General features: G+C 45.3%; 1 protein-coding gene across 3 annotated transcripts in view; it reads left to right on the forward strand.

The window, feature by feature from the left end:
* Positions 1-9,286, forward strand: part of bcar1 (BCAR1 scaffold protein, Cas family member) — a 205,212-nt gene extending 195,926 nt beyond the window's left edge. For all 3 annotated transcript variants that reach the window (XM_080028050.1, XM_080028048.1, XM_080028049.1), the window contains exons 5-8: positions 385-768; positions 3,349-4,203; positions 4,897-4,983; positions 6,657-9,286. In XM_080028050.1, the coding sequence (XP_079884176.1) occupies positions 385-768; positions 3,349-4,203; positions 4,897-4,983; positions 6,657-7,214 (1,884 nt within the window). In that variant the 3' untranslated portion in view covers positions 7,215-9,286. The remainder of the gene's footprint in view (positions 1-384; positions 769-3,348; positions 4,204-4,896; positions 4,984-6,656) is intronic.
* Positions 9,287-22,618: the final 13,332 nt, after the last annotated feature.

Genomic DNA, 22,618 nt, shown 5'->3' on the forward strand with positions numbered 1-22,618 from the left:
GAAATGTGCTGGTCTTTGAGAGAGGACAGTTAGTCACAATCTAGTTAGCATGCAGCAGGCCAGGCATACAATTGGGACATTCTTTTACTAATTTATTTCCATATAACCTCTTGATTATATGTCTGTCGCATCCCCGGTTGTTTTCATACGGAGGCTCCGTCGATGTGATGTCACTTCCAGTTCGCATTGGATTCTGGGTCAGAATCGCCTAAATAGCATGCTGATTTCCATTCTAAAAATGTAGTAGACGGGTATTTTTAAGCATGCTAAATCTGACAACAAGAATTGGGACATCCTAAATCCTTTTTCTACCATACTGAATAGCAGAAAGTAGGGGTGCTGTATGTTTGACCGCATTCTCCCTCTCTCCCTCCGTCTGTCTAGGTGTATGACTTCCCCCCATCTGTTAGTAAAGATGTGCCTGACACTCAGCCAATGAGAGAGGAGACCTACGACGTGCCGCCACACTATCCCAAGATCAAGCCCCCGGTGCCCGACCCCCCTCCTGGGTCCTACCTGCACAACCACCTCAACCAGGAGGACGACAACGAGCCACCAATCCCAGAGGACGTGTACGATGTCCCGCCTCCCATCCTGACTGACAAGTGTTACCATGGAGACAGGGGCGGAGTCAGCCACCCCCAGGACATCTACGACATCCCAGCCAGCCTAAGGACCGGAGCTCACCCCGCCCCTCACGACGTCTACGACTTCCCCCGGGAACGAGAGGACAAGGGGGGGGAGAGTGTGTACGACGTGCCACCACAGGTACAGGACAGTGCCATACTATGGGGAAATATGTTGCTTTGACTTTAAACTCACCATCCACTATACCTGCCCGTACTACACTGCATTCCAAATTATAAGGCAAATTAGATTTTCCCAGATTTTCCTAAATAGTCGATGCAAATCACAATCAGTATAATTTTCAAGTCATCAACCGTTAAGAGTATATTTTGAATTTTATTGAACAAACCTCCCAATAATAAAAGTATTTTTTTCAAAAATAAAAAACTCAAAATGCACTGTTCCAAATCATTATGCACAACAGAGTTTCAAAACATTGTATAGGTTGTAAACCCTAAAAATTGGCATTTGTTGAATTTGCAGCATTAGGAGGTCATATTTAGTCATATCAAAAGCTATTTCAATCAAAAACATCTTAACAGGCAAAGTTACATGTAGGACCCCTTCTTTGATATCACCTTCACAATTCTTGCATCCATTGAACTTGTGAGTTCTTGGAGAATTTCTGCTTGAATATCTTTGCAGGATGCCAGACTAGCCTCCCATAGCTGCTGTTTTGATGTGAACTGCCTCCCAACCTCATAGATGTTTTGCCTGAGGATGCTCCAAAGGTTCTCAATAGGGTTGAGGTCAGGGGAAGATGGGGGCCACACCATGAGTTTCTCTCCTTTTATGCCCAAAGCAGCCAGTGACACAGAGGTATTCTTTGCAGCATGAGATGGTGCATTGTCATGCATGAAGATGATTTTACTATGGAAGGCACTGTCCTTCTTGTTGTACCACAGAAGAAAGTGGTGAGTCAGAAACTCTACATACTTTGCCGAGGTAATTTTCACACCGTCAGGGACTCTGAAGGTGCCAACCAGTTCTCTCCCCATGATTCCGGCCCAAAACATGACTCCGCCACCTCTTTGCTGACGTCGCAGCCTTGTTGGGACATGGTGGCCATTCACCAACCATCCACTACTCCATCCATCTGGACCATCCAGGGTTGCACAGCACTCATCAATAAACAAGTTTGAAGATGAGTCTTCATGTATTCCTGAGCCCACTGCAACTGTTTCAGCTTGTGATCATTGTTTAGGGGTGGCCGAATAATAGGTTTATGCACAACTGCAAACTTCTGGATCCTACACCTTGAGGTTTGCGGGACTCCAGAGGCACCAGAAGCTTCAAATACCTGTCTGCTGCTTTGTGATGGCATTTTAGCAGCTGCTCTCCTATTCCGATGAATTTGTCTGGCAGAAACCTTCCTCATATTACCTTTATCCAAACGAACCCGTCTGTGCTCTGAATCAGCCACAAATCTCTTCACAGTACGATGATCACACTTAAGTTTTCGTGAAATATCTAATGTTTTCATACCTTGTCCAAGGTATTGCACTATTTGACGCTTTTAGGCAGCAGAGAGATCCTTTTTCTTTCCCATATTGCTTGATACCTGTGGCCTGCTTAATCATGTGGAACGTCCTTGTTAAGTAGATTTCCTTTGATTGGGCTTACTTAGCAAACTGAATATCACAGGTGTCTGAGATTGATTTCAATGATCCAAAGCGCCCTGAGACACAATAACATCCATGAGTTTAAATTAAATACAAAAAATTTAATGACACTTAATTCCAATTTGCATAATAATTTGTGACAGACTGCAGTAGATATGGTTAACATTAACCACGGCGGCCTGATGTCCCGTAAAAATCGTCAAATAAAAGGAACGGCGTATAATCTAGATGGTTACAAGGTCTGCGGCTCAATCCAAACCCCCACACTTAATTTTGTTAAGAGTGTATGACTGTATTTCTACACAGGGGAAATTATTCAATGAATTGGAAAAGCTATAGGCTAGGCTAAGCTAGCCTGCGACCGGATCGCGGGCGCTATTATTATCCTGAAGTATGAGCGTGTATCCACACTTTATTTATGTGTACAGTAACGTGACTTCACACACTGTTTGTGTCTATTTGCCCTCACAAAGAGACTCGCTCACAGCCAACCAGTTACAAACACACACACACACAGGTGAAGCTCGTAACGTAAGTGAGCGGAGTGATTCTGTCAGTTTGGTCCCAGTGATGTTGGTCTCAGTGCGTAGCAAGATCACGGGGACAGTAAAGGACGGCCCTATTAGCCCCTGCTCTCAATTCACCGGCCAGCACTTCTGCTCTCAATTCACCGGCCAGGTTAATTGTGTGAGCGGCTCATGCACGGGATATCCGTGATCCTCAAGTACCTCTCTACCATAGATATAAATAAATAAATACGTATTTACAGTATATCTATTTCTCTTTAGTCTCTACAGCATTGACATAGTTGGTCGCATTATCAGTTGTGATGGCAACGTTCAAGCAAAAACATTTACAAAAAATAATGCCCATAACAGGTTTGAATAGTTTGGGCTGTCTAATATTCGTTCGAATATTGATTTATTTTTTTATATTTATCTATTATATTCGAATACCGAAATTCGGGGTCAAAGCCCTACATCAAAGTGTAGTATTATGTTTTTATTGATGGAATGAACACTGCTAGCTTAGCTTGTGTGTATCCTGCCTTAATCCCGATAGCCTCTACATGATTTGCGTGGTGCTCTGTGTGTTCCAGGTTGTGCGTGATGCCCAGTCCACCAGTGAGGAGCTGGCCATGTCCTTCAAGAGACTGTCTGCCTCCAGCACAGGAAGCACACGGAGCAACCACTCTGCTTCCTCCTTAGACATGGTCCCTGTCCGCGACACTCCTGTCCCAGGGAAACCCCTCATCTTGGAGCTGGAGCAGGCTATGGAGCGTCTCTCTCGCCTGCAGCAGGCTGTGGAGTCCAGTGTGTCCCTGATGATGTCATTCATCACAGGTGAGTGGAGGAGCCCTGCTCACCTGGAGGGGAACCTCCCAGCCATCCACCAGGCTGCTGACAGGGTGCGTGCTAACGTCAGAGACTTTCTGGAGTTTGCGCGCGGCGCTGTGGCCAACGCAGCCCAGGCCACAGACCGCTCTCTGCAGACCAAACTGGGCAGGCAGGTGGGGAAGATGGAGGAGGTGTTCCAGAGTTTGATTGGACACAGTCAGAGTTTAGATGCAGTCTTCTGGTCACACACAGTGCTCACAGCTCCCCCACCAGGAGGAGACGACTTAGACCGACTGATCATGACGGCGCGGGGAATACCAGACGACGCCAAGCAGCTGGCCTCCTTTCTCCATGGCAACGCCTCGCTGCTCTTCAAACGGACCAACCGGCAACAGCAGCAGCAGCTGCCACTTCCTCCAATCCCCGGGGAGATGAGCGGTCACATAACAGGGTCAGGAAGTGGCAGCTACCAGGGAGGGGAGAGGGTGCACATCCAGTCACGGCCTCTCCCCTCTCCACCAAAATTTACAGCTGCAGAGGAAGAGGAAGGTGTGGACCGGCCGTATGAGACCACAGAGGAAGGCTGGATGGAGGACTACGACTACGTACATTTACAGGTACACACACATTTACACGCTTCATGTTGAGTTGTGTGGACCATTCACTGTCTCAATACAAGTCAAATACAATGTGTGTGTTTGTGTGTGTGTGTGAGCGAGAGAGAGAGAGAGAGAGAGAGAGAGAGAGAGAGAGAGAGAGAGAGAGAGAGAGAGAGAGAGAGAGAGAATGAAATGTGTATATGAGAATATACTGTAAATTCCATCAGTAATGTTGCAGTTCCTGTTTCTCACCACTAGAGTGAAACAGGCTGTATAGTACTTGGTACTGCTCCATAAACTTTTACAGTTTCACACTATCAATATAAAATTTGTTCAATTTACCAAAACTGATGACACAGGTCTCTTTATCGACACACAGCTAAGCCCAGTAGTTCATCTCACATCATTTGTCTGCCAACAGCTACACTTGTTCATTCATTTTTATCTCATTCATTTTTATCTCTGTTGTGTTATGTTTTAATTGTAATGAAAAGTGGAAGGATTTTGCGTAAAAACAGAGTTTTGAAATATGTGATTTGAATGCATGTTTTTTAAAAGCAAAGTAAAGTGTGTTTTGTCCACATAGACTTCTGCTGTGCTGCTGACTGTGAGGATTTATGAAAAAGTGAATAGATAAATGTGACTAAGTAAATGAATGTAATGTGAGTGCAAGTGGTGTAACAACTGTGTGTCTCTGTGTTGATATGTCAGGGGAAGGAGGAGTTTGAGAAGAACCAAAAACAGCTGCTGGAGAAAGGCAACATCAGCAGACACAAGACACAACTAGAACAGCAACAGGTACTGTGTGTGTGTGTGTGTGTGTGTGTGTGTGTGTGTGTGTGTGTGTGTGTGTGTGTGTGTGTGTGTGTGTGTGTGTGTGTGTGTGTGTGTGTGTGTGTGTGTGTGTGTGTGTGTGTGTGTGTGTGTGTGTGTGTGTGTGTGTGTGTGTGTGTGTGTGTTGTGTTAAGCCTATTCCATTTACATTTATATAACAATGAGAAATCAGCAAACCCTGGAGCTACTGTAACCAGTGAAAGTTTGGCTATTTGGTTTTGCTTGTAGTTAAAATACCTTTTTGTCAAAAAAAAACTGTCCTGTGTGTGCACTGAAAATATCCCAGCCTAGGCTCTGTAAACTGCTATGGATTAAGGTTAAAGCTCCCATATTATACACTTTTCGGTTCTATTATACACCATATTATATGGTCTTAGTGGTCCCTAATACGTTTTTCTTTAATTGTTTGCTGAAAAAAACTTTCAGATAATTTATTGTACTATGCTGATGTTCAGCTAATCTCACAATGGCCTATTTTTTAAAAAGAGCTGCAGCTCCCCTCGTAAATATACAATCTTTGAGCTCCCCCCGCCCCCTGTCCGGAAGCGAAGCCAGATACGCCTCGCCCTCTGTCTGTCAGGGCCGTGGACCAATAAGAAATAGTGGAAGCTTCTGGCTTTCCAGTTTTTGAGGTCAGAAACGAGGAGAATTCTGACTGGAGTATATTGGGGGGAGGGGTGGGGGTTTCAGAAAGGGGGAGAGTGAGAAAAGGAGAGATTGTTATTTTTTTAAATATTTTGGCAGTCTCTAGGCACACCGTGGACCCATGGATATGTTAGAACACATTTAAAAAGTGCATTTAGCATAATATGTGACCTTTAAGGGTTAGCAACATGCCTGGTTAGAGAGCCTAACGGCCTCCACACACGTCCTACCTCTACTGCGCGGCTACTGCGTGTCTGCGTCTGACTTTTTTTCACCGACCGTGTAATCAACCTAGAGCGGCCACACATCCAACCTCAGACGCACTACTGATGCCCGTCGGAGGCACGTCTGCAGCGACGCTCCTCTTTACCTCAGGAGGCACGCCTATTTTTTTCTGAGCTGCGTGTCTCTCTCGGGTCTCTCTGCTTTAACTGATAGAGAAATACTCTACTGAGAGTCAGATTGACTTCATACCGGCATCTTTTGCTGTAGTTTCACCATTTCCTGGTGTGTCCCTTTCAAAATAAAACTTCCAACAAGCGAAAATGTGGCAAAAAAAAAAAAGCAATGGGGCGCACGGATTACTGTCCAGACTCAATATTAGACTCAATATAAATCATATGCATCATAAATTACATGAAAGAACTTTTAATGGGAATTATCTATGAAAACTCTATGTAGAAAGACAGTGCTTTTAGAAGCAGCGCTGCAGCAGCAGCAGCAGTTGAGACGCTGTATGTGTGTCCTAAAAAAGTGCGAGAGAGGCAGCAGTAAGGTAAGGCGACGCGCTTCAGAGGTATACGCAGGATGTGTGTGGAGGCCGTAAGCGTTCTCCAGAATCGTTGACTCCACCTTTACTAATATTTAATAATTTATCAATATTGTTGCCAATGATTTTTCAAAAAATAAAAATTGTTACTACACTACAACTACTGTTACTACTATGATAACGTTTTAGTTTTAACCGTCTCCTCCCTCCTTTTCTCTTCCAGATCAAACAGTTTGAGCGACTGGAGCAGGAAGTCAGCCGGCCAATCAACAATGACATGACGGGCTGGGTCCCGCCCCCTCACCACCCTCTGGCCAACCAGCTGGCCCAGAACAGCTGTGGAGGCCCCTCCTCCACCTCCTCGCCGTCTGTGCTGTGCCACGGAGACCGCCAGCTGCTGCTCTTCTACCAGGAGCAGTGTGAGCAGAACGTCACCACCGTCACCAACGCCATCGACGCCTTCTTCACCGCCGTCAGCTCCAACCAGCCGCCCAAGATCTTCGTGGCGCACAGCAAGTTTGTCATCCTTAGCGCACACAAGCTGGTCTTCATAGGAGACACCCTGTCACGCCAGGCCAAGGCTCCAGAGGTCAGGAGCAGGGTGGCCCAGAGCAGCAATACGCTCTGCGAAAAACTCAAGGACATTGTCATCAGCACAAAGACGGCCGCGCTGCAGTACCCGGCGCCCGGCGCCGCCCGGGACATGACCGAGAGAGTGAGGGAGCTGGCAGGGTGCACGCAGCACTTCAGGATGGTGGTGGGACAGCTCCTGGTCATGTAAAGGTGGCGAAGGGAGGGGGGGGGGCAAGACTAGTGAGATGTCCCTGGAACAATAGATCCTCCCTCTAACTAAGTGGCTAGGAAAGAGCCCCATGGAGCAAGCCTATACACCCAGCTCCAGTAAGAGCTTGGAGACCCTGTTGAAGGCTTTCCATCCCTTAGGCTGAATCCAAACCTGCACCCTCTTGACTTCAAACATACATACTGTGATGTGTTTAACGTCATCACATCAAGGCTTTCAGAGCAAGACAAGACAGACAGACCTGGGTCTTTCACTTGTTGCAGTGGAAAGAAACATGCACTCTGTGATCACTGCAATACTACACATAAAGCCCACAGCAGAAGCCTTACACCTGTAAAAAGGTGGTCATACTCCTCCTCGCGCAAACAAATTCATTTGAGCGTCTGCTAATAATAAATATGTTAATCCCATGAAAGATAGGTTAACAAAATGATAGTCCTACTCACACTCATATTTCTATTGAACATAAAGCAGGCTATCATTCTAAAAAACAACAAAACATGTCTGTCAAACAGGGCTATGACTGATTACATCAATTGGGTATTACACTGGGCAGCTTTTTTCCCCACCACCGCTTTTGATGAGCTCTACAGCCTCCACATCTACATAGTTCTTTACGAATATTTGGATTAATATTCTGACCCTACTTATTTAAAGGCCTACTTCACCAGTTTGAATATGAAGGTGTATTGAATTCTGAGATCCTATGTAGTATAAATGTGCAAAAAAAATTAAAATCGGTTCATCCTAGCCTGAGAAAAGGCAGAAAGATTTTTTTTTTAACCCTTTCTGTGATGTCAAGAGAAAGAGAAATATAGGGTTAAAAAAAACACTCTTTCTGCCTTTTCTCAGGCTAGGATGAACCGATTTCAATTTTTTTCGCACATTTATACTACATAGGATCTCAGAATTCAATACACCTTCATATTCAAACTGGTGAAGTAGGCCTTTAAGTACCTTTTTTTTTTTTTTTAAATAGGTGATAGTTTTTTCACATTAGAAAAATAATCCATTATCTATTTTTTCATTTTTTAAAAACTATAACGTCACGTCCTAACTGCAATGCATTTGGTCAATGAAATGTATGATGTCTGGAAAAGTCTGCCCCCTCAGTGGACTCAGTGGAAAGTCTGCAGAAAGTCCGCTTGAGGAACCCTTGTGGCATGGATGAATTGTCAAGCCCTCTGAAGTGTGCAGGTTTTGGATTGAGCCTTCCACTCACATGTAGCATGGGAATGTAGCCCTGGATACTGGAGGTCTATGGACCCTGTCTGGGCACAGGTACATTGTATAGGGGACAATTCCTCCCTCCTCCCTCTCTCTCTGTGCTTTTTATTTGAGACTAAAGCTAAAAAAAGGAACATTTAATCTTCAGTGGGCTGGGCCAAATGGTTGTAAATTAATCATTGTAAATATTTAAGTTACTTATTGAGTCAAAAAAAAAATAGAACGAAAAAAAGACTTAAGAACAAGTTTATAAATATAAATATACAGTGTGGTTCCTTATTGAAGAAGAAGAATAAGGAGGAGAAAAGATGAGAACACAAGTGTAGTTTTTAGACAATATCAATAATTGTTATAAATATTACTATCTTGTATAATTCTGCCTCCGATTCATGATCCTTGTATGATTATTGTTATGGATGTGTAAATTCCAGATGACATGTTGTATGTTGTAAGTACGTTGAAGGCTCTTTTTCCATCCCTGACACAAAGGCACACTTTTCAAGAAAAAAAAACACTGGAGCACACAGCCATCTTTAAACTTCAGTCCAAACAGTGCAGGCAAAACTGATACCAATGGATGTCCACTTAAGTATTCAGTTCATGTACTGCAGTTATTAAAGAGGTTTCAGTGCCATCTCAGTTGCTTTTTTGGGGGTGTGTGAGGGAACTATATGTAGGTTGTTTTGTAAGAGGCATGTATTAGAGACAAAGAAGTGTAAAAGGTGAACAATGAAACATTTAATTAAACCTGCTTTTCTTCTTTTCTATGACGATGTGATAATGTGTTTTTTAAATGTATTCAGAAATGAGGTGAAATCTCATTGAACGACACTAGGATCGACGGACTGCTGGTCATTTATCTCCGACAGATCAGTCAGGACTTTCTACAATCTCTGTGGGGAGGATCCGGTCCAAAACTAACTGGCCACCTAACTGGGACCTCTGCTGGTGACTTCATAGATGGTCTTTATTTTGGTAGGAAATATGGAATTGAGGTGATAGTTTTTTATAATATTAATATCACAATAACTATGCTCAAGCTATAGGCAACCAGTTCATTTGCAAAGTCCTCTCTGACTTAGCCCTGGTGCCAGGATATTGAAGTTGATAGGGCTCATATAGTCTCTTAGCTCTTAGCAAACCCCTAGAAAAAGTCCCTAGACCGTGGATACCGTAACACCCAGTGATGTGCGGTGAGGTCAGTGAGTGGGTAGGCACTGAGTTCTGAAAGCAAGATTTCTCTAAACCTATTTGTAGGAGCCACTTCCAAGCTCCGTGTGGTTTGACTCCCGGATGACCTGGTTGACGCGCTGTGTTGTTATTTCACAATGTTTGTAATGGGAAGGAACCTGTATTTAAATGCACTGTGATCTGTTCAGAAATCAGCAATTTTTGATACGGCTGGAAGAATGCTTATGGGTCTGTAGTTGCTAATGACAGTGTGACAGATGGAAGGGATGAGTGCCTCCTTATGAGCTTTAATAAATACTGTGTCCATCCCATATACATCCTTTGCCCTTGAGCCATTAAGAGAGGATATAACTCCTCTAAAACTCTGAATGGGAGCATCTGCATCTAGAGGGGTGACAGAGTAATTTGATCCAGAACAATTCTGAGACAGAGTTGTTGTTGAATTTATAAAATAAGAATTAAATGCTGCAGCCACTTGACTTGAATCCTTTGTTACATTTCCCCCTATGTTTAGTTCTATTGGTTTACTGATGGCATTTGATTTCCCTGTTAATTTTTTAAAATTCTGCCAGATTTCTTTGGTAGCATTTTTGGAAAATGTTGCCTTTGCCTGCCTGAGTTCTTTTAAAACCTTGTTTCTTATGGCGCTTTTCCACCGCAAATGTAGCTCGACTCGACTCAACTCGACTCGACTCAACTTGGTTTGGTAGCAGCACGGGTCGTTTTCCACCGCAAATAGTACCTGCTGAACGTGGGCGGGGTCGTCGTAAGGGGCTGAAAGCCTACTCCGGAGCAAAGTAGCAGAGCAGAAATTGCGAGCAGTTGTTGCACTATTAACTGAACCAACCGCCAAAAACACGGATGAAAAATGTTTAAGAAATACCCCCCTTGTATCTGTTTGCTAAAAGAAGTAGAAGAATATTGCTACGGGCCATTAAAAGGGATGGTTGTTGTCCCGATGTGTGACTCTGCCACACAGTCAGCTGTAGGGATGCGTCACGTACATATGCACGTAAACACGGGCATGATAAAGTTGACTGTTTAGTGCTTGTTTCAGGATACGTGTTTTCAAATGCAAGCCGTGTCTCAGCCTGAATATTTTATTGAGGTAATCGGTTCAGTCCGAGGCTTGTAATGTAATCGCTCGCTATCATGTCTGTCCCAGCTGGCTACTATTAGCCTAGCTGCTAGCTGCCCTACATGTCTCCTCTCGTATGATAAGTAACTTCCCCAACAACCAACACTGGGTGAGCTTAGCGAATATATGGAAAATAAATTCAGATCTGTGATGCAAATCAAATGAAAGAGAGCCAGAGAAGGCTGCACGCGGCGTAAATACACTCAAAAGTCCCGGAGAGTTGGGGAGAATAAACAACAGAATGAAGCCGGTAGTCTCTGGCCACTGATTGGCCAGACAATAGTCTCTGGCCAATCAGTGGCCGGCCGTCTGCCGACGTCACCTTTTAGCATCGGCTCAGCTCGCTTGGAACCTAGAGCGAGGCGATACCAAAAAAGCAGCCGCTACGTGGTACCAGGTACCATGAAATTGCGGTGGAAAAGCCAAAAATGCGAGTTGAGTCGAGTCGAGCTGATACCATGCGGTGGAAAAGCGCCATTAGTGTGGTATAAAACCGCCTTTCATGCGCCAGTTTATTTTTGAGAGCCACTTTAAGGGCATGATCCCTCTGTTTCATTAGTGACCGTATAGTGTATCCAAGGTAGATGGTTTCTTTTGCCTGGTTTACATTTCATTTTCCTCGTAAAACTGTGTATAGTTGTTTCAAGTTTCACCATGAAAGAAGTACAATTATCATCAACACTTTCATGTGCAAGCTGTTCATTCCAGTTGATTTGTTTAATTGCATTTTCCAGACTAGGTAATTGATTTTTCGGGATTTTAAACTGATCTAACTTTGGGTAGGTTACTAGATTTTATCTATTTTTAGAGAGTTTTTTTACGATCAGAATCATATTGTGGTCGGATAGCCCTGTGACCATATTGTAAGATTTCTTTATTCTTTCTGGTCTATTTGTGAAAGCCAAGTCAATGAGTGTCTCTGATAATTGTATGCAAAGTGTAAGGATATATTTTTTTTCTTGGATTATTTGAATGGGATTAAACAATCCTCTGGATCTATCACTCATTCCCTATGGAGGACATTACCTGCCATAAGTATAAATAAATAAATTAATAAATTAATGAATAAATACTGGAATAAATAAATAAATAATTAAATACATGAATAAATAAATAAAAGAAGGAATAAATAAATACATAAATAAATAATTAAATGTAATTTATTTATTTCTAGATTTATTTATTTCCACATTTATTTATTTATACACGCATTTATTTCCACATGTATCTATTTCCACATTTATTTATTTATACACGCATTTATTTACACATTTATTTATTTATGCATTTATACATTTCCACATTTATTTATTTCCACATTTCTGAGTCCATATGCTAATGAGCAGAGGTGTGGACTCGAGTCACATGACTTGGACTCGAGTCAGACTCGAGTCATGAATTTGATGACTTGAGACTTGACTTGACAAAATGTAAAGAGACTTGCAACTTGCAACAGCTACCAACCCCTGCATGCTAGCTACCAACCCCTGCATGCTAGCTACCAACCCCTGCATGCTAGCTACCAACCCCTGCATGCTAGCTACCAACCCGAGCATGCTAGCTGCCAGCCCCAGCATGCTAGCTGCCAGCCCCAGCATGCTAGCTGCCAGCCCCAGCATGCTAGCTGCCAGCTCCTGAAGGAACTCAAGCAACCACAAGAACACTGTCCAGTTCCTGAGCCCACTCCACGTTTTCGTGAGGGAACCCGCCCTCCAGGCCTGCCAGGGTAGGTCTGCTTTCTTCGCCTTCCAGAGGGGCACCGGCCGCTTCGCCTTCCTGAGGGGGACCGCCCCCTGCTCCTGCCCGAGGGGGACCGGCCTTCGTCTCCTCCTCCGTTCCTGCTTGAGGGGTCCAGCCCCCTGTTGCCGCCCGAGGGGCCCAGCCCCCTGTTCCTGCCCGAGGGGCCCAGCCCCCTGTTCCTGCCCGAGGGGCCCAGCCCCCTGTTCCTGCCTGAGGGGTCTCGCCCCCTGCTCGAGGGGTCTTGCCCCCTGTTCCTGCCCAAGGGGGTCCGCCCGTCGCTCCTGCCTGAGGGGGACCGCCCTCTGCCCTGCCTTCCTCCGGGGTCTCGCCCCCTGCTCGAGGGGTCTTGCCCCCTGTTCCTGCCCAAGGGGGTCCGCCCGTCGCTCCTGCCTGAGGGGGACCGCCCTCTGCCCTGCCTTCCTCCGGGGGCCTGCCTTCGCCTTCGGCGGTGTCCTGCGGGGGTCCGTCCTCGTCGATGCCGGCTACCTGTGGGCCTTCGCCGATGCCGGCTACCTGTGGGTCGTCGACGCTGCCTGCCTCCAGCAGGGTGCCTTCGTCTTCGCCGTCGGCCTCCAGAAGGGGTTTGTCGCCTTCGCCGGCCTCCAGAAGGGTTCCATCGCCCTCGTCTTCGCCGAGGCCGGTCTCCAGAAGGGGGTTTATCGCCTTCGCCTCTGCCGGCCTCCAGGAGGGTTCCATCGTCCTCTTCTTGGCCGAGGCTGGCCTCCAGAAAGGGTTCCTCACCTTCGTCGCTGCAGGCCTCCAGAGGGACTGAGCCCTCATCGTCTTTGCCGTCGGCCTCCTGAGGGGTTCCACCTCCACTCTGCCCCTGCTTGCCCCCCAGGCCGTCCGCCTGAAGCTCCCTGCCGTGCCCCTGCTTGCCCCCCAGGCCGTCCGCCTGAAGCTTCCTGCCGTGCCCTGGGGCCTTTTTCTGGCCGCCCGCCTGAGACCCCTCCATTCTGCCCCACTCCTGTTCCCTGGCCAGCCGGTCGCCCCGTGCACTGCCCCACTCCAGTTCCCTGACCAGCCGGTCACCCCTGTGCTCTGCCCCAGGCCATTTTTTTTGTTTCCCTCCTCCTGGCTCCCCTCCACCCACACTGTTTGGGTTTGACTTTTTTTTTTTTTTTTCAGTGTGTGGTCGCCTGGAAGTCGACCTTTTAGGGCCTTGCCTTTGTGCCTTTTTGCGTTTCTGGAGTTATTGTTTTTTTTTGGACAATAAATTACCCTCACTTGAAACTTTCTGCATTTGGGTCCTGCTTGCCTGTCTGCCTGTCGTCACCGTAACAACTTCCCACTTTTCAAAAATGGTTTTATGGACCTAACTCTGGCTAGCAGAGGGGCTATACATTATGGAAAACATAGTTTCTGATTTGTGAAACCTTTTTTCTATTTGTGAAAAGGCAAAGAATGCACATTTTGATCGTTTTTAGTGGTCTTGGCCACATTAGAACTGATCCTGATTGAAAACCACTGCATCTAGACTATTCAAATCTCGACTAGAATATCACAGAGAGGCTATACATTATAGAAAACATAGTTTCTGATTTGCGAAACTTTTTTTCTATTTGTGAAAATGAAATAAAGGCAAATGTCAACGCTTTTTTGGGGGTCTAGACCACATTAGAACTGGTCCTGATTGAAAACCACTGCACCTAGACTCTTCAAATCTTGACTAGATTATCATAGTGAGGCTATAGATTATGGAAAACATAGTTTTTGATTTGTGAAACTTTTTTTCTATTTGTGAAAATGAAATAAAGGCACATGTCAATGCTTTTTATGCATCTGGACCACATTATAACTGGTCCTGATTGAAAACCACTGCACCTAGACTCTTCAAATCTGGACTAGAATATCACAGTGAGGCTATCCATTATGGAAAACATAGTTTCTGATTTGTGAAACTTTTTTCCTATTTGTGAAAATGCAAAAACAGTTAAATTTCAATTATTTTTTGGGGTCCAGACCGCATTAGAACTGGTCCTGATTGAAAACCACTGCATCTAGACTCTTCAAATCTTGACTAGAATATCACAGTGAGGCTATACATTATGGAACACATAGTTTCTGATTTGTGAAACTTTTTTTCTATTTGTGAAAATGAAATAAAGGCCCATGTCAACGCTTTTTGGGGGTCTAGACCACATTAGAACTGGTCCTGATTGAAGACCACTGCACCTAGACTCTTCAAATCTGGACTAGAATATCATAGTGAAGCTATAGATTATAGAAAACATAGTTTCTGATTTGTGAAACTTTTTTTCTATTTGTGAAAATGAAATAAAGGCACATGTCAACGCTTTTTTGGGGTCTAGACCGCATTAGAACTGGTCCTGATTGAAAACCACTGCACCTAGACTCTTCAAATCTGGACTAGAATATCACAGAGAGGCTATACATTATGGAAAACATAGTTTCTGATTTGTGAAACCTTTTTCCTATTTGTGAAAATGCAATAAAGATAAATTTCAAGGTTTTTTTTTTTGGTCCAGACCGCATTAGAACTGGTCCTGATTGAAAACCACTGCATCTAGACTCTTCAAATCTGGACTAGAATATCACAGTGAGGCTATAGATTATAGAAAACATAGTTTCTGATTTGTGAAACTTTTTTTCTATTTGTGAAAAGGCAAAGAATGCACATTTTAATCGTTTTTAGTGGTCTTGGCCACATTAGAACTGATCCTGATTGAAAACCACTGCACCTAGACTATTCAAATCTCGACTAGATTATCACAGTGATGCTATAGGTTATAGAAAACAAAGTTTCTGATTTGTGAAACTTTGTTTCTATTTGTGAAAACGCAATAAAGATACATTTGAAGTTTTTTTTGGGGTCCAGACTGCATTAGAACTGGTCCTGATTGAAGCTGATGTCTTTATATTTGTTTTTTTTTTGTTCTATTTTTTAAAGATATTTTTTGGGCATTTTTATGCTTTATTGACAGTGTAGAGACAGAGTTGAAATGGGGCAGAGAGGGGAGTGACATGCAGAGAACGGTTGGTTACGTTGTAACCCAGGTTCTCTGAGTGGAGAGACTATCTCTCCACCCTACATATTCCATATGTACGGGGACTGACCCCCACAGGGGCAGTTGGCGTGGATACTCTTTAAGACACATCACTTGTGGCGGCCACGCATGATTGGCCAGCCATGGCTATATAAGCTACACACGTGTGGCCTCTTCGGTTTGAACCTTGATTGGAACGCGTTTCTGAGCGGCATCTTGGCTGGAGATAGTCTCTCCACTCAGAGAACCTGGGTTACAACGTAACCAACCGTTCTCTATCGTGTCAAGACTATCTCTCCACCCTACATATTCCATATGTAAGGGGACTTCTGTAAGACACACCGCGAGGAAACCAAGCAGACCCAGCTGCTCCTGCGGGAGCCTAAATAAAAAAAGGCAGTTGAGTTCGAATGACACGTCACCACCACCAGTGTTCACCCATGTGCCCAGTATAAAGAACCTATTTACAATTATACATATGTACACATTCCTCGCCAAGGCGCCAGACGCTACAAAGGCTAAGCTGGCCCTGCAAGACGCTAAAGCCAGCCATGAATGGGTAGATGGCCTAGCCCAAACGTGCACCGTCCTGCTGCATTGAGCCTAGCACTCGCTCCAAGAATGGGGTGCTGGCTGCCACATTCATGCAGTAGAACCGGATAAAAGTCGACAGGGTCGACCAAGAGGCCGCCGTACGAATCTCCGATAGAGGGGCCCCTTGCCATAGGGCCCATGACGTAGCAATGCCTGTGTGGAGTGCGCCCGCACCCCTACTGGGGTCGGCTTGCCTGCCCTCTCATATGCCTGCTGGATAGCATCCACAACCCAGTGGGCAAGCCTGGTCTTGGAGACTGGCTGTCCAAGACGGTTGGGCTTGTAACAGACAAAGAGCTGGTCCGTTGTCCTATGGCCACGTGTCCGATGCAGATACACTGTTAGGGCCCTGACTGGGCACAGTAGTGACTCCACCCTGCTTCACCTTCTATTGAGGGTGCAGCTCAATAGATCGACCGGCGTGGGACTCAGAACAGACTTGAGGGTGGAATGCAGGGTTCGGGCGCAGCACCACCCCAGCACCACCTGGCAAGAAGCGGCAGCAGTCCTCATGTACTGAAAGAGCATGCAGCTCTCCCATATTAATTGCGAGCAAAAACGCTGTCTTGAGAGAAAGCCATTGTAGCCTAGCTGTATCCAGGGGCTCGAATGGCTCATTCTGCAAGACCAACAGCACCACCTCCAAATCCCATGGGGGGACAGCTGGCCTTCTGCGATGTGGAGTAACCTACGAGCACCTGAGCAATAAGGTCGCAACAGCCAGATTCCGAGGTCCAATACGGGCTGCCTTTATGGCTGCCACTATTCCCCTCAATGTCGAGGGAGATTTGCCCACCTCCAACATTTCCTGGAGGAACTGGAAAATGTCATGGGCCGTGCAGGCGAGGGGATCCACCTGTCTCGAATTGCACCATGATTGAAACACTCCCCAACGATAAGCGTATGCCGCCCTCGTTGATGGAGCCCGGGCTCCTTGTAGAGTGCTAACCACAGACTGGGGCAACCCCATAGCTAGAAACCCGGCCCTCTCAGGGGCCAGGCCCAAAGCCGGAGACCCTGGGGAAAAGGATGAAAAAGAGTCCCGTGGACCTGGGACAGGAGGTCCCGCCGACCCGGGAGCTCTCACGGGTGTCCCTGAAGCAGGGGTGCAATCGCTGAGAACCAAATCATCTGGGGCCAGTTGGGGGCCACCAGGATGAGGCTCACCTCTTCTACATGAACTCTCTGTAGAAGTGTATGAAGGAGGGTGAAGGGAGGGAAGGCATACAGGAGGCCCTGTGGCCACTGGTGTGCCATGGCATCCGTGCCCAAGGGAGGATCGCCCCTTTTCATGGAGAAAAAGAGGGGACAGTGAGCTGTCTCCCTTGAGGCGAAGAGATCGGCTGTGGCTGTACCAAAGCACTCCCAGATATGGCTCACGACCTCCGGATGCAGTCTCCACTCCCCGGGGAGGGGTCCCCCTCTGGAGAGCCGATCCGCCGCAAGGTTCACCTGACCCGGCACGTGCATCGCCCTGAGGACTTGAATCGTGGATACGCCCAGTCCCATATTATCTGAGCCAATCTGCAAAGGCGGAGGGAACCCAGGCCCCCCTGCCTGTTTATGTATACCGCTGCCGATGTTCTGTCTGTCCTTACCAGTACATGGCGGTTTTCCAACTCTGGCTGGAAGTGCAAAAGAGCTAAATGGATAGCCTGCAATTCTAACTGATTGATGTTCTGTGTCAACCAGGGTACGTGCCATTGGCCACTGATGCCTTGACCCTTGTGTACGGCTCCCCAGCCTACCAGGGAGGCGTCGGCGGACACCACCTGGCGACGCAACACCGGCCCCAGTGCATTGCCCAGTGCTGAATTGGCTGGTTCCTCCCACCAGCGGAGAGCTATGTGCAGTCTGCGTGAAACCAACACTCTGGCATGCAGATCTCTATGGGGACAAAGTCCCAGGCTCAGGAGGCAACGCTGCACTGGGCGCATGTTCAGAAGGGCCATGGACACAATGTGCACCGTGGCTGCCAATAACCCAAAGAGTCAAGGCTGAATCTCCAGGTCACTCTGGCCCCCAAACGAAACTGGGATAAGCACGCCCTGAGGGCAGCCTGACTCGCTGACGTCAAAAAAAGAAGAGTTCCTGATTTGGCATCCAAACAAATGCCCAGGAACTCTGTCGATTGTGAAGGCTGAAGCCTGCTCTTTCTCTTGTTGAGTCTAGGTGTAGTGGTTTTCGATCAGGACCAGTTCTAATGCGGTCTGGACCCCAAAAAAGCATTGACATGTGCCTTCATTGAATTTTCACAGATAGGGTTAAAGTTTCACAAATCAGAAACTATGTTTTCCAAAATGTATAGCCTCACTGTGATAATGCAGTCCAGATTTGAAGAGTCTAGGTGCAGTGGTTTTCAATCAGGACCAGTTCTAATGCGGTCTGAATCCCCAAAAAGCGTTGACATGTGCCTTTATTGCATTTTCACAGATAGGGTAAAGGTTTCACAAATCAGAAACTATGTTTTCTATAATCTATAGCCTCACTGTGATATTCAAGTCCAGATTTGAAGAGTCTAGGTGCAGTGGTTTTCAATCAGGACCAGTTCTAATGCGGTCTATACCCCTAAAAACCATTAAAATGTGCATTCTTTGCATTTTCACAAATAGAATAAAAGTTTCACAAATCAGAAACTATGTTTTCTATAATCTATAGCCTCACTGTGATATTCTAGTCCAGATTTGAAGAGTCTAGTTGCAGTGGTTTTCAATCAAGACCAGTTCTAATGCGGTCTGTACCCCAAAAAAGCCTTGACATGTGCCTTTATTTCATTTTCACAAATAGAATAAAAGTTTCACAAATCAGAAACTATGTTTTCTATAATCTATAGCCTCACTGTGATATTCTAGTCCAGATTTGAAGAGTCTAGTTGCAGTGGTTTTCAATCAAGACCAGTTCTAATGCGGTCTGTACCCCAAAAAAGCCTTGACATGTGCCTTTATTTCATTTTCACAAATAGAATAAAAGTTTCACAAATCAGAAACTATGTTTTCTATAATCTATAGCCTCACTATGATAATCTAGTCCAGATTTGAAGAGTCTAGATGCAGTGGTTTTCAATCAGGACCAGTTCTAATGCGGTCTGGACCCAAAAAAAACTTGAAATGTAACTTTATTGCATTTTCACGAATAGGAAAAAAGTTTCACAAATCAGAAACTATGTTTTCCATAATGTATAGCCTCTCTGTGATATTCTAGTCCAGATTTGAAGAGTCCACGTGCAGTGGTTTTCAATCAGGACCAGTTCTAATGTGGTCCAGATGCAAAAAAAGCGTTGACATGTGCCTTTATATAATTTTCACAAATAGAAAAAAAGTTTCACAAATCAGAAACTATGTTTTCTATAATCTATAGCTTCACTATGATATTCTAGTCCAGATTTGAAGAGTCTAGGTGCAGTGGTCTTCAATCAGGACCAGTTCTAATGTGGTCTAGACCCCAAAAAAGCGTTGACATGTGCCTTTATTTCATTTTCACAAATAGAAAAAAAGTTTCACAAATCAGAAACAATGTTTTCTATAATGTATAGCCTCTCTGTGATATTCTAGTCAAGATTTGAAGAGTCTAGGTGCAGTGGTTTTCAATCAGGACCAGTTCTAATGTGGTCCAGATGCAAAAAAAGCTGTGAAATCTCCCCTCTCTTTCTGTTAAACAAACTTAATAAAGGTTAAATCAATTTTAAACTGTTTTTAAAGAATGGTTAGACTCTCTCAGATAATCTAGAATAATTAATGTGGCTTTACTGCGGCGATTTAGGAGGTTAAACAACGGAGAATCAGTCACTTCGCCGCTCCTTAAGAATCCCTTAACTTTTCCTTAAGCCCCTATCTCACTGGGCTGCGACTGTTTGCGACAAGTTTGAGACTGCAGTCGCAAACGAGTCTCTAAACTGTCTCCAAACGTTCGCGGAGGTCTCAATTTCCTCGCATGAGTCGCAGAGCCGCGCAGTCCTGTCGCATGAATTTTGAACATGTTCAAAAAAAGTGTGCGACAAATCTAGTCTCAAAATAGTCTCCGAGTGGTCGCAGGTGTCTCAAACGCATCGCAAACCCTTCTCAATTTAGTTTCCGCAAGTCAGAAAGTGCGAGCAATGTGAGACAACTTTGCGAGGGGTTGGCGACATATGAAACTAAATTGTGACTGATTTGAGACAAAAATGAGACTGACATTCTGTTCGTGCGACGCTCGCGAGACGTTCGGGAGACATAAATGCGAGCTCCTGGCAAGTGTTGGGCAGGACATTTGCAAACGTGTCGTGAGGAACCAACTCAGTGAGACTGCAAGTGAAAATTGTCGCTAAATTCACATATTTTGTCGCAATTTTGTGTCTCCAACTTGTCGCACACTGTCGCAGCCCAGTGAGATAGGGGCTTTAACTGCCGAATCGGCTGCTGCGAATCAGCTGCCAACTTCAGCGTCGTGTGCTACGGCAGGCATCATGAGCGCCATGGCTGGAAAGAGACAGAGGCTGGCTGTGGCTGTGTCTTGATTCAGAGACCACGCACTTGGTAGGACGCAGTCTCGCGGTCTATGAAGGCTATAGCCTATGAAGGCCGATTTTAAGGCCGGTTTTAAGGCCAACGAGCCTTGTTAAACGAGACGGTCTCCGCAGGTCTCCGTTTACGAGCATTTCCGGTTTACGTAACAAGCCGTTACCTTGCGTGACGACTCGCCGCTCCTGTGCTGCCTAGCAACCCTGATTGCTGCCAACGGAGACAGCCCTGTCAGCGGAGGAAAAAAGAAAAATAAGTTGTCTACCAGACGAAAAGAAAAAAAAGTACAAGAAAAAAAGAAAGGAAGATAAAAGTTGAGAAGATGGAGCAACACGTTGCTGTTTTGTTATTTTTTATTTTATTTTATGCAATCTCTGAAAAAAACGCAATGAATCTTGGGATATGTTGGGCCACGAAGGATACATCTGATGCAGCCTTCAAAACTGCTTCAAAACCGTGAAACGAAGGCTGCATTTCACGACCGCATATGAGGAGCCTTGCAAGGAGCCTTGCAAATGGGACAGCCTTTGCGCGCCGCTATGACGCAATCGGTCTTCAAATGCAGCCTACGAGGCCGGTTCCAAGACCGCAACCCCTGAATCAAGACACAGCCTGTGTCTTGATTCAGGTATTGCATGGGTATTGCAGCCTACGAAGGCTGCATTTGAAGACCGATTGCGTCATAGCGGCGCGCAAAGGCTGTCCCGTTTGCAAGGCTCTTTGCAAGGCTCCTCATATGCGGTCGTGAAATGCAGCCTTCGTTTCACGGTTTTGAAGGCTGCATCAGATGTATCCTTCGTGGCCTAACATATCCCAAGATTCATTGCGTTTTTTTCAGAGATGGCATAAAATAAAATAAAAAATAACAAAACAGCAACGTGTTACTCCTGTAGTGAATATGTACATGGGTTCATTCATTCACAGAGCCGGCCCGAGACATAAGCGAACTAAGCGGCCGCTTAGGGCCCCCGACTGCCTGGGGGGCCCCCTAAAAAAAAAAAAAAAAATTTTTTTTTTTTTTTTTTTTAGTTTGTGTGTTTGATATTAACATCATATTATGCAAATGTGAGTTATCATACAAAAAAAGGAATACAATGTTTTGGTCTAGATAATTAATAGCCTAAAAATGTAATCAGTTCATCTGGGAGGAAATCCGAAATTATGTGATTATGTCACGTTCACATCCATGCACAGTGTGTATTGAGTTTATTTAAAAACAATTGGAACTGGGGCTGCCCTCAGTTGCCCATGCACTGTGTATAGTCTATAGCCTATTTCAGCCTTGTCTGTGGAAAAAAAGATACAGTAGCTGGACAACAGAGTTCTTCTGCTTCGTTCCTCACACTGCATTTAAATGCATTCACTATATTACAGAGAAATATGTCCCGTAAAAGAAAAAGAGCTCCAAGCCCAACCCAGAGGACCCTCCATAATATTTTATTTTATATTAATATTTTTATGGAAAATCCATGTGTCCTTCTTCAATAGCTTCTAATTCATATGACCCAGTGTCTCCAAATTATTTGTTCACACAAAATTTCTCAGATTTAGCCTCTTAATTTTCCTCTCAAAGTGCACCAGATTCATGCATTTCACTTTAAAAAGGTTAAAAAAATCTCCCGGGGGGGCATACCCCCGGATCCCCCTAGGAGGGTCTGAATCTCGGCTGTCTAATATTTTCGCACAGCCGCACAGTGGAGGCACTAGCGGAAAACACTGGGTGTGTGAATGATATTTAACACAGATCTATAGTTTTAGCAGCGCTAACATTGGAGAGGGGCCCCCTAATCATATTTCGCTTAGGGCCCCCTGAAGGCTTGGGCCGGCTCTGTTCATTCATTAAGACTTTTGACTCTAAAGTGAATTAACACTTGGTTTCTGACTACAGCTAAATGTTTGTGTCACAACCCCCCAACATTCCTCTGATAGGCCTTTCACACCAAAATGAACCAAGAGTCAGTTCCAGGCTGGTGTTGGGGTCAGTTCAAA

This window comes from Ammodytes marinus, assembly GCF_949987685.1.
Source record: "Ammodytes marinus genome assembly, chromosome: 5".
Classification (NCBI taxonomy): domain Eukaryota; kingdom Metazoa; phylum Chordata; class Actinopteri; order Uranoscopiformes; family Ammodytidae; genus Ammodytes; species Ammodytes marinus.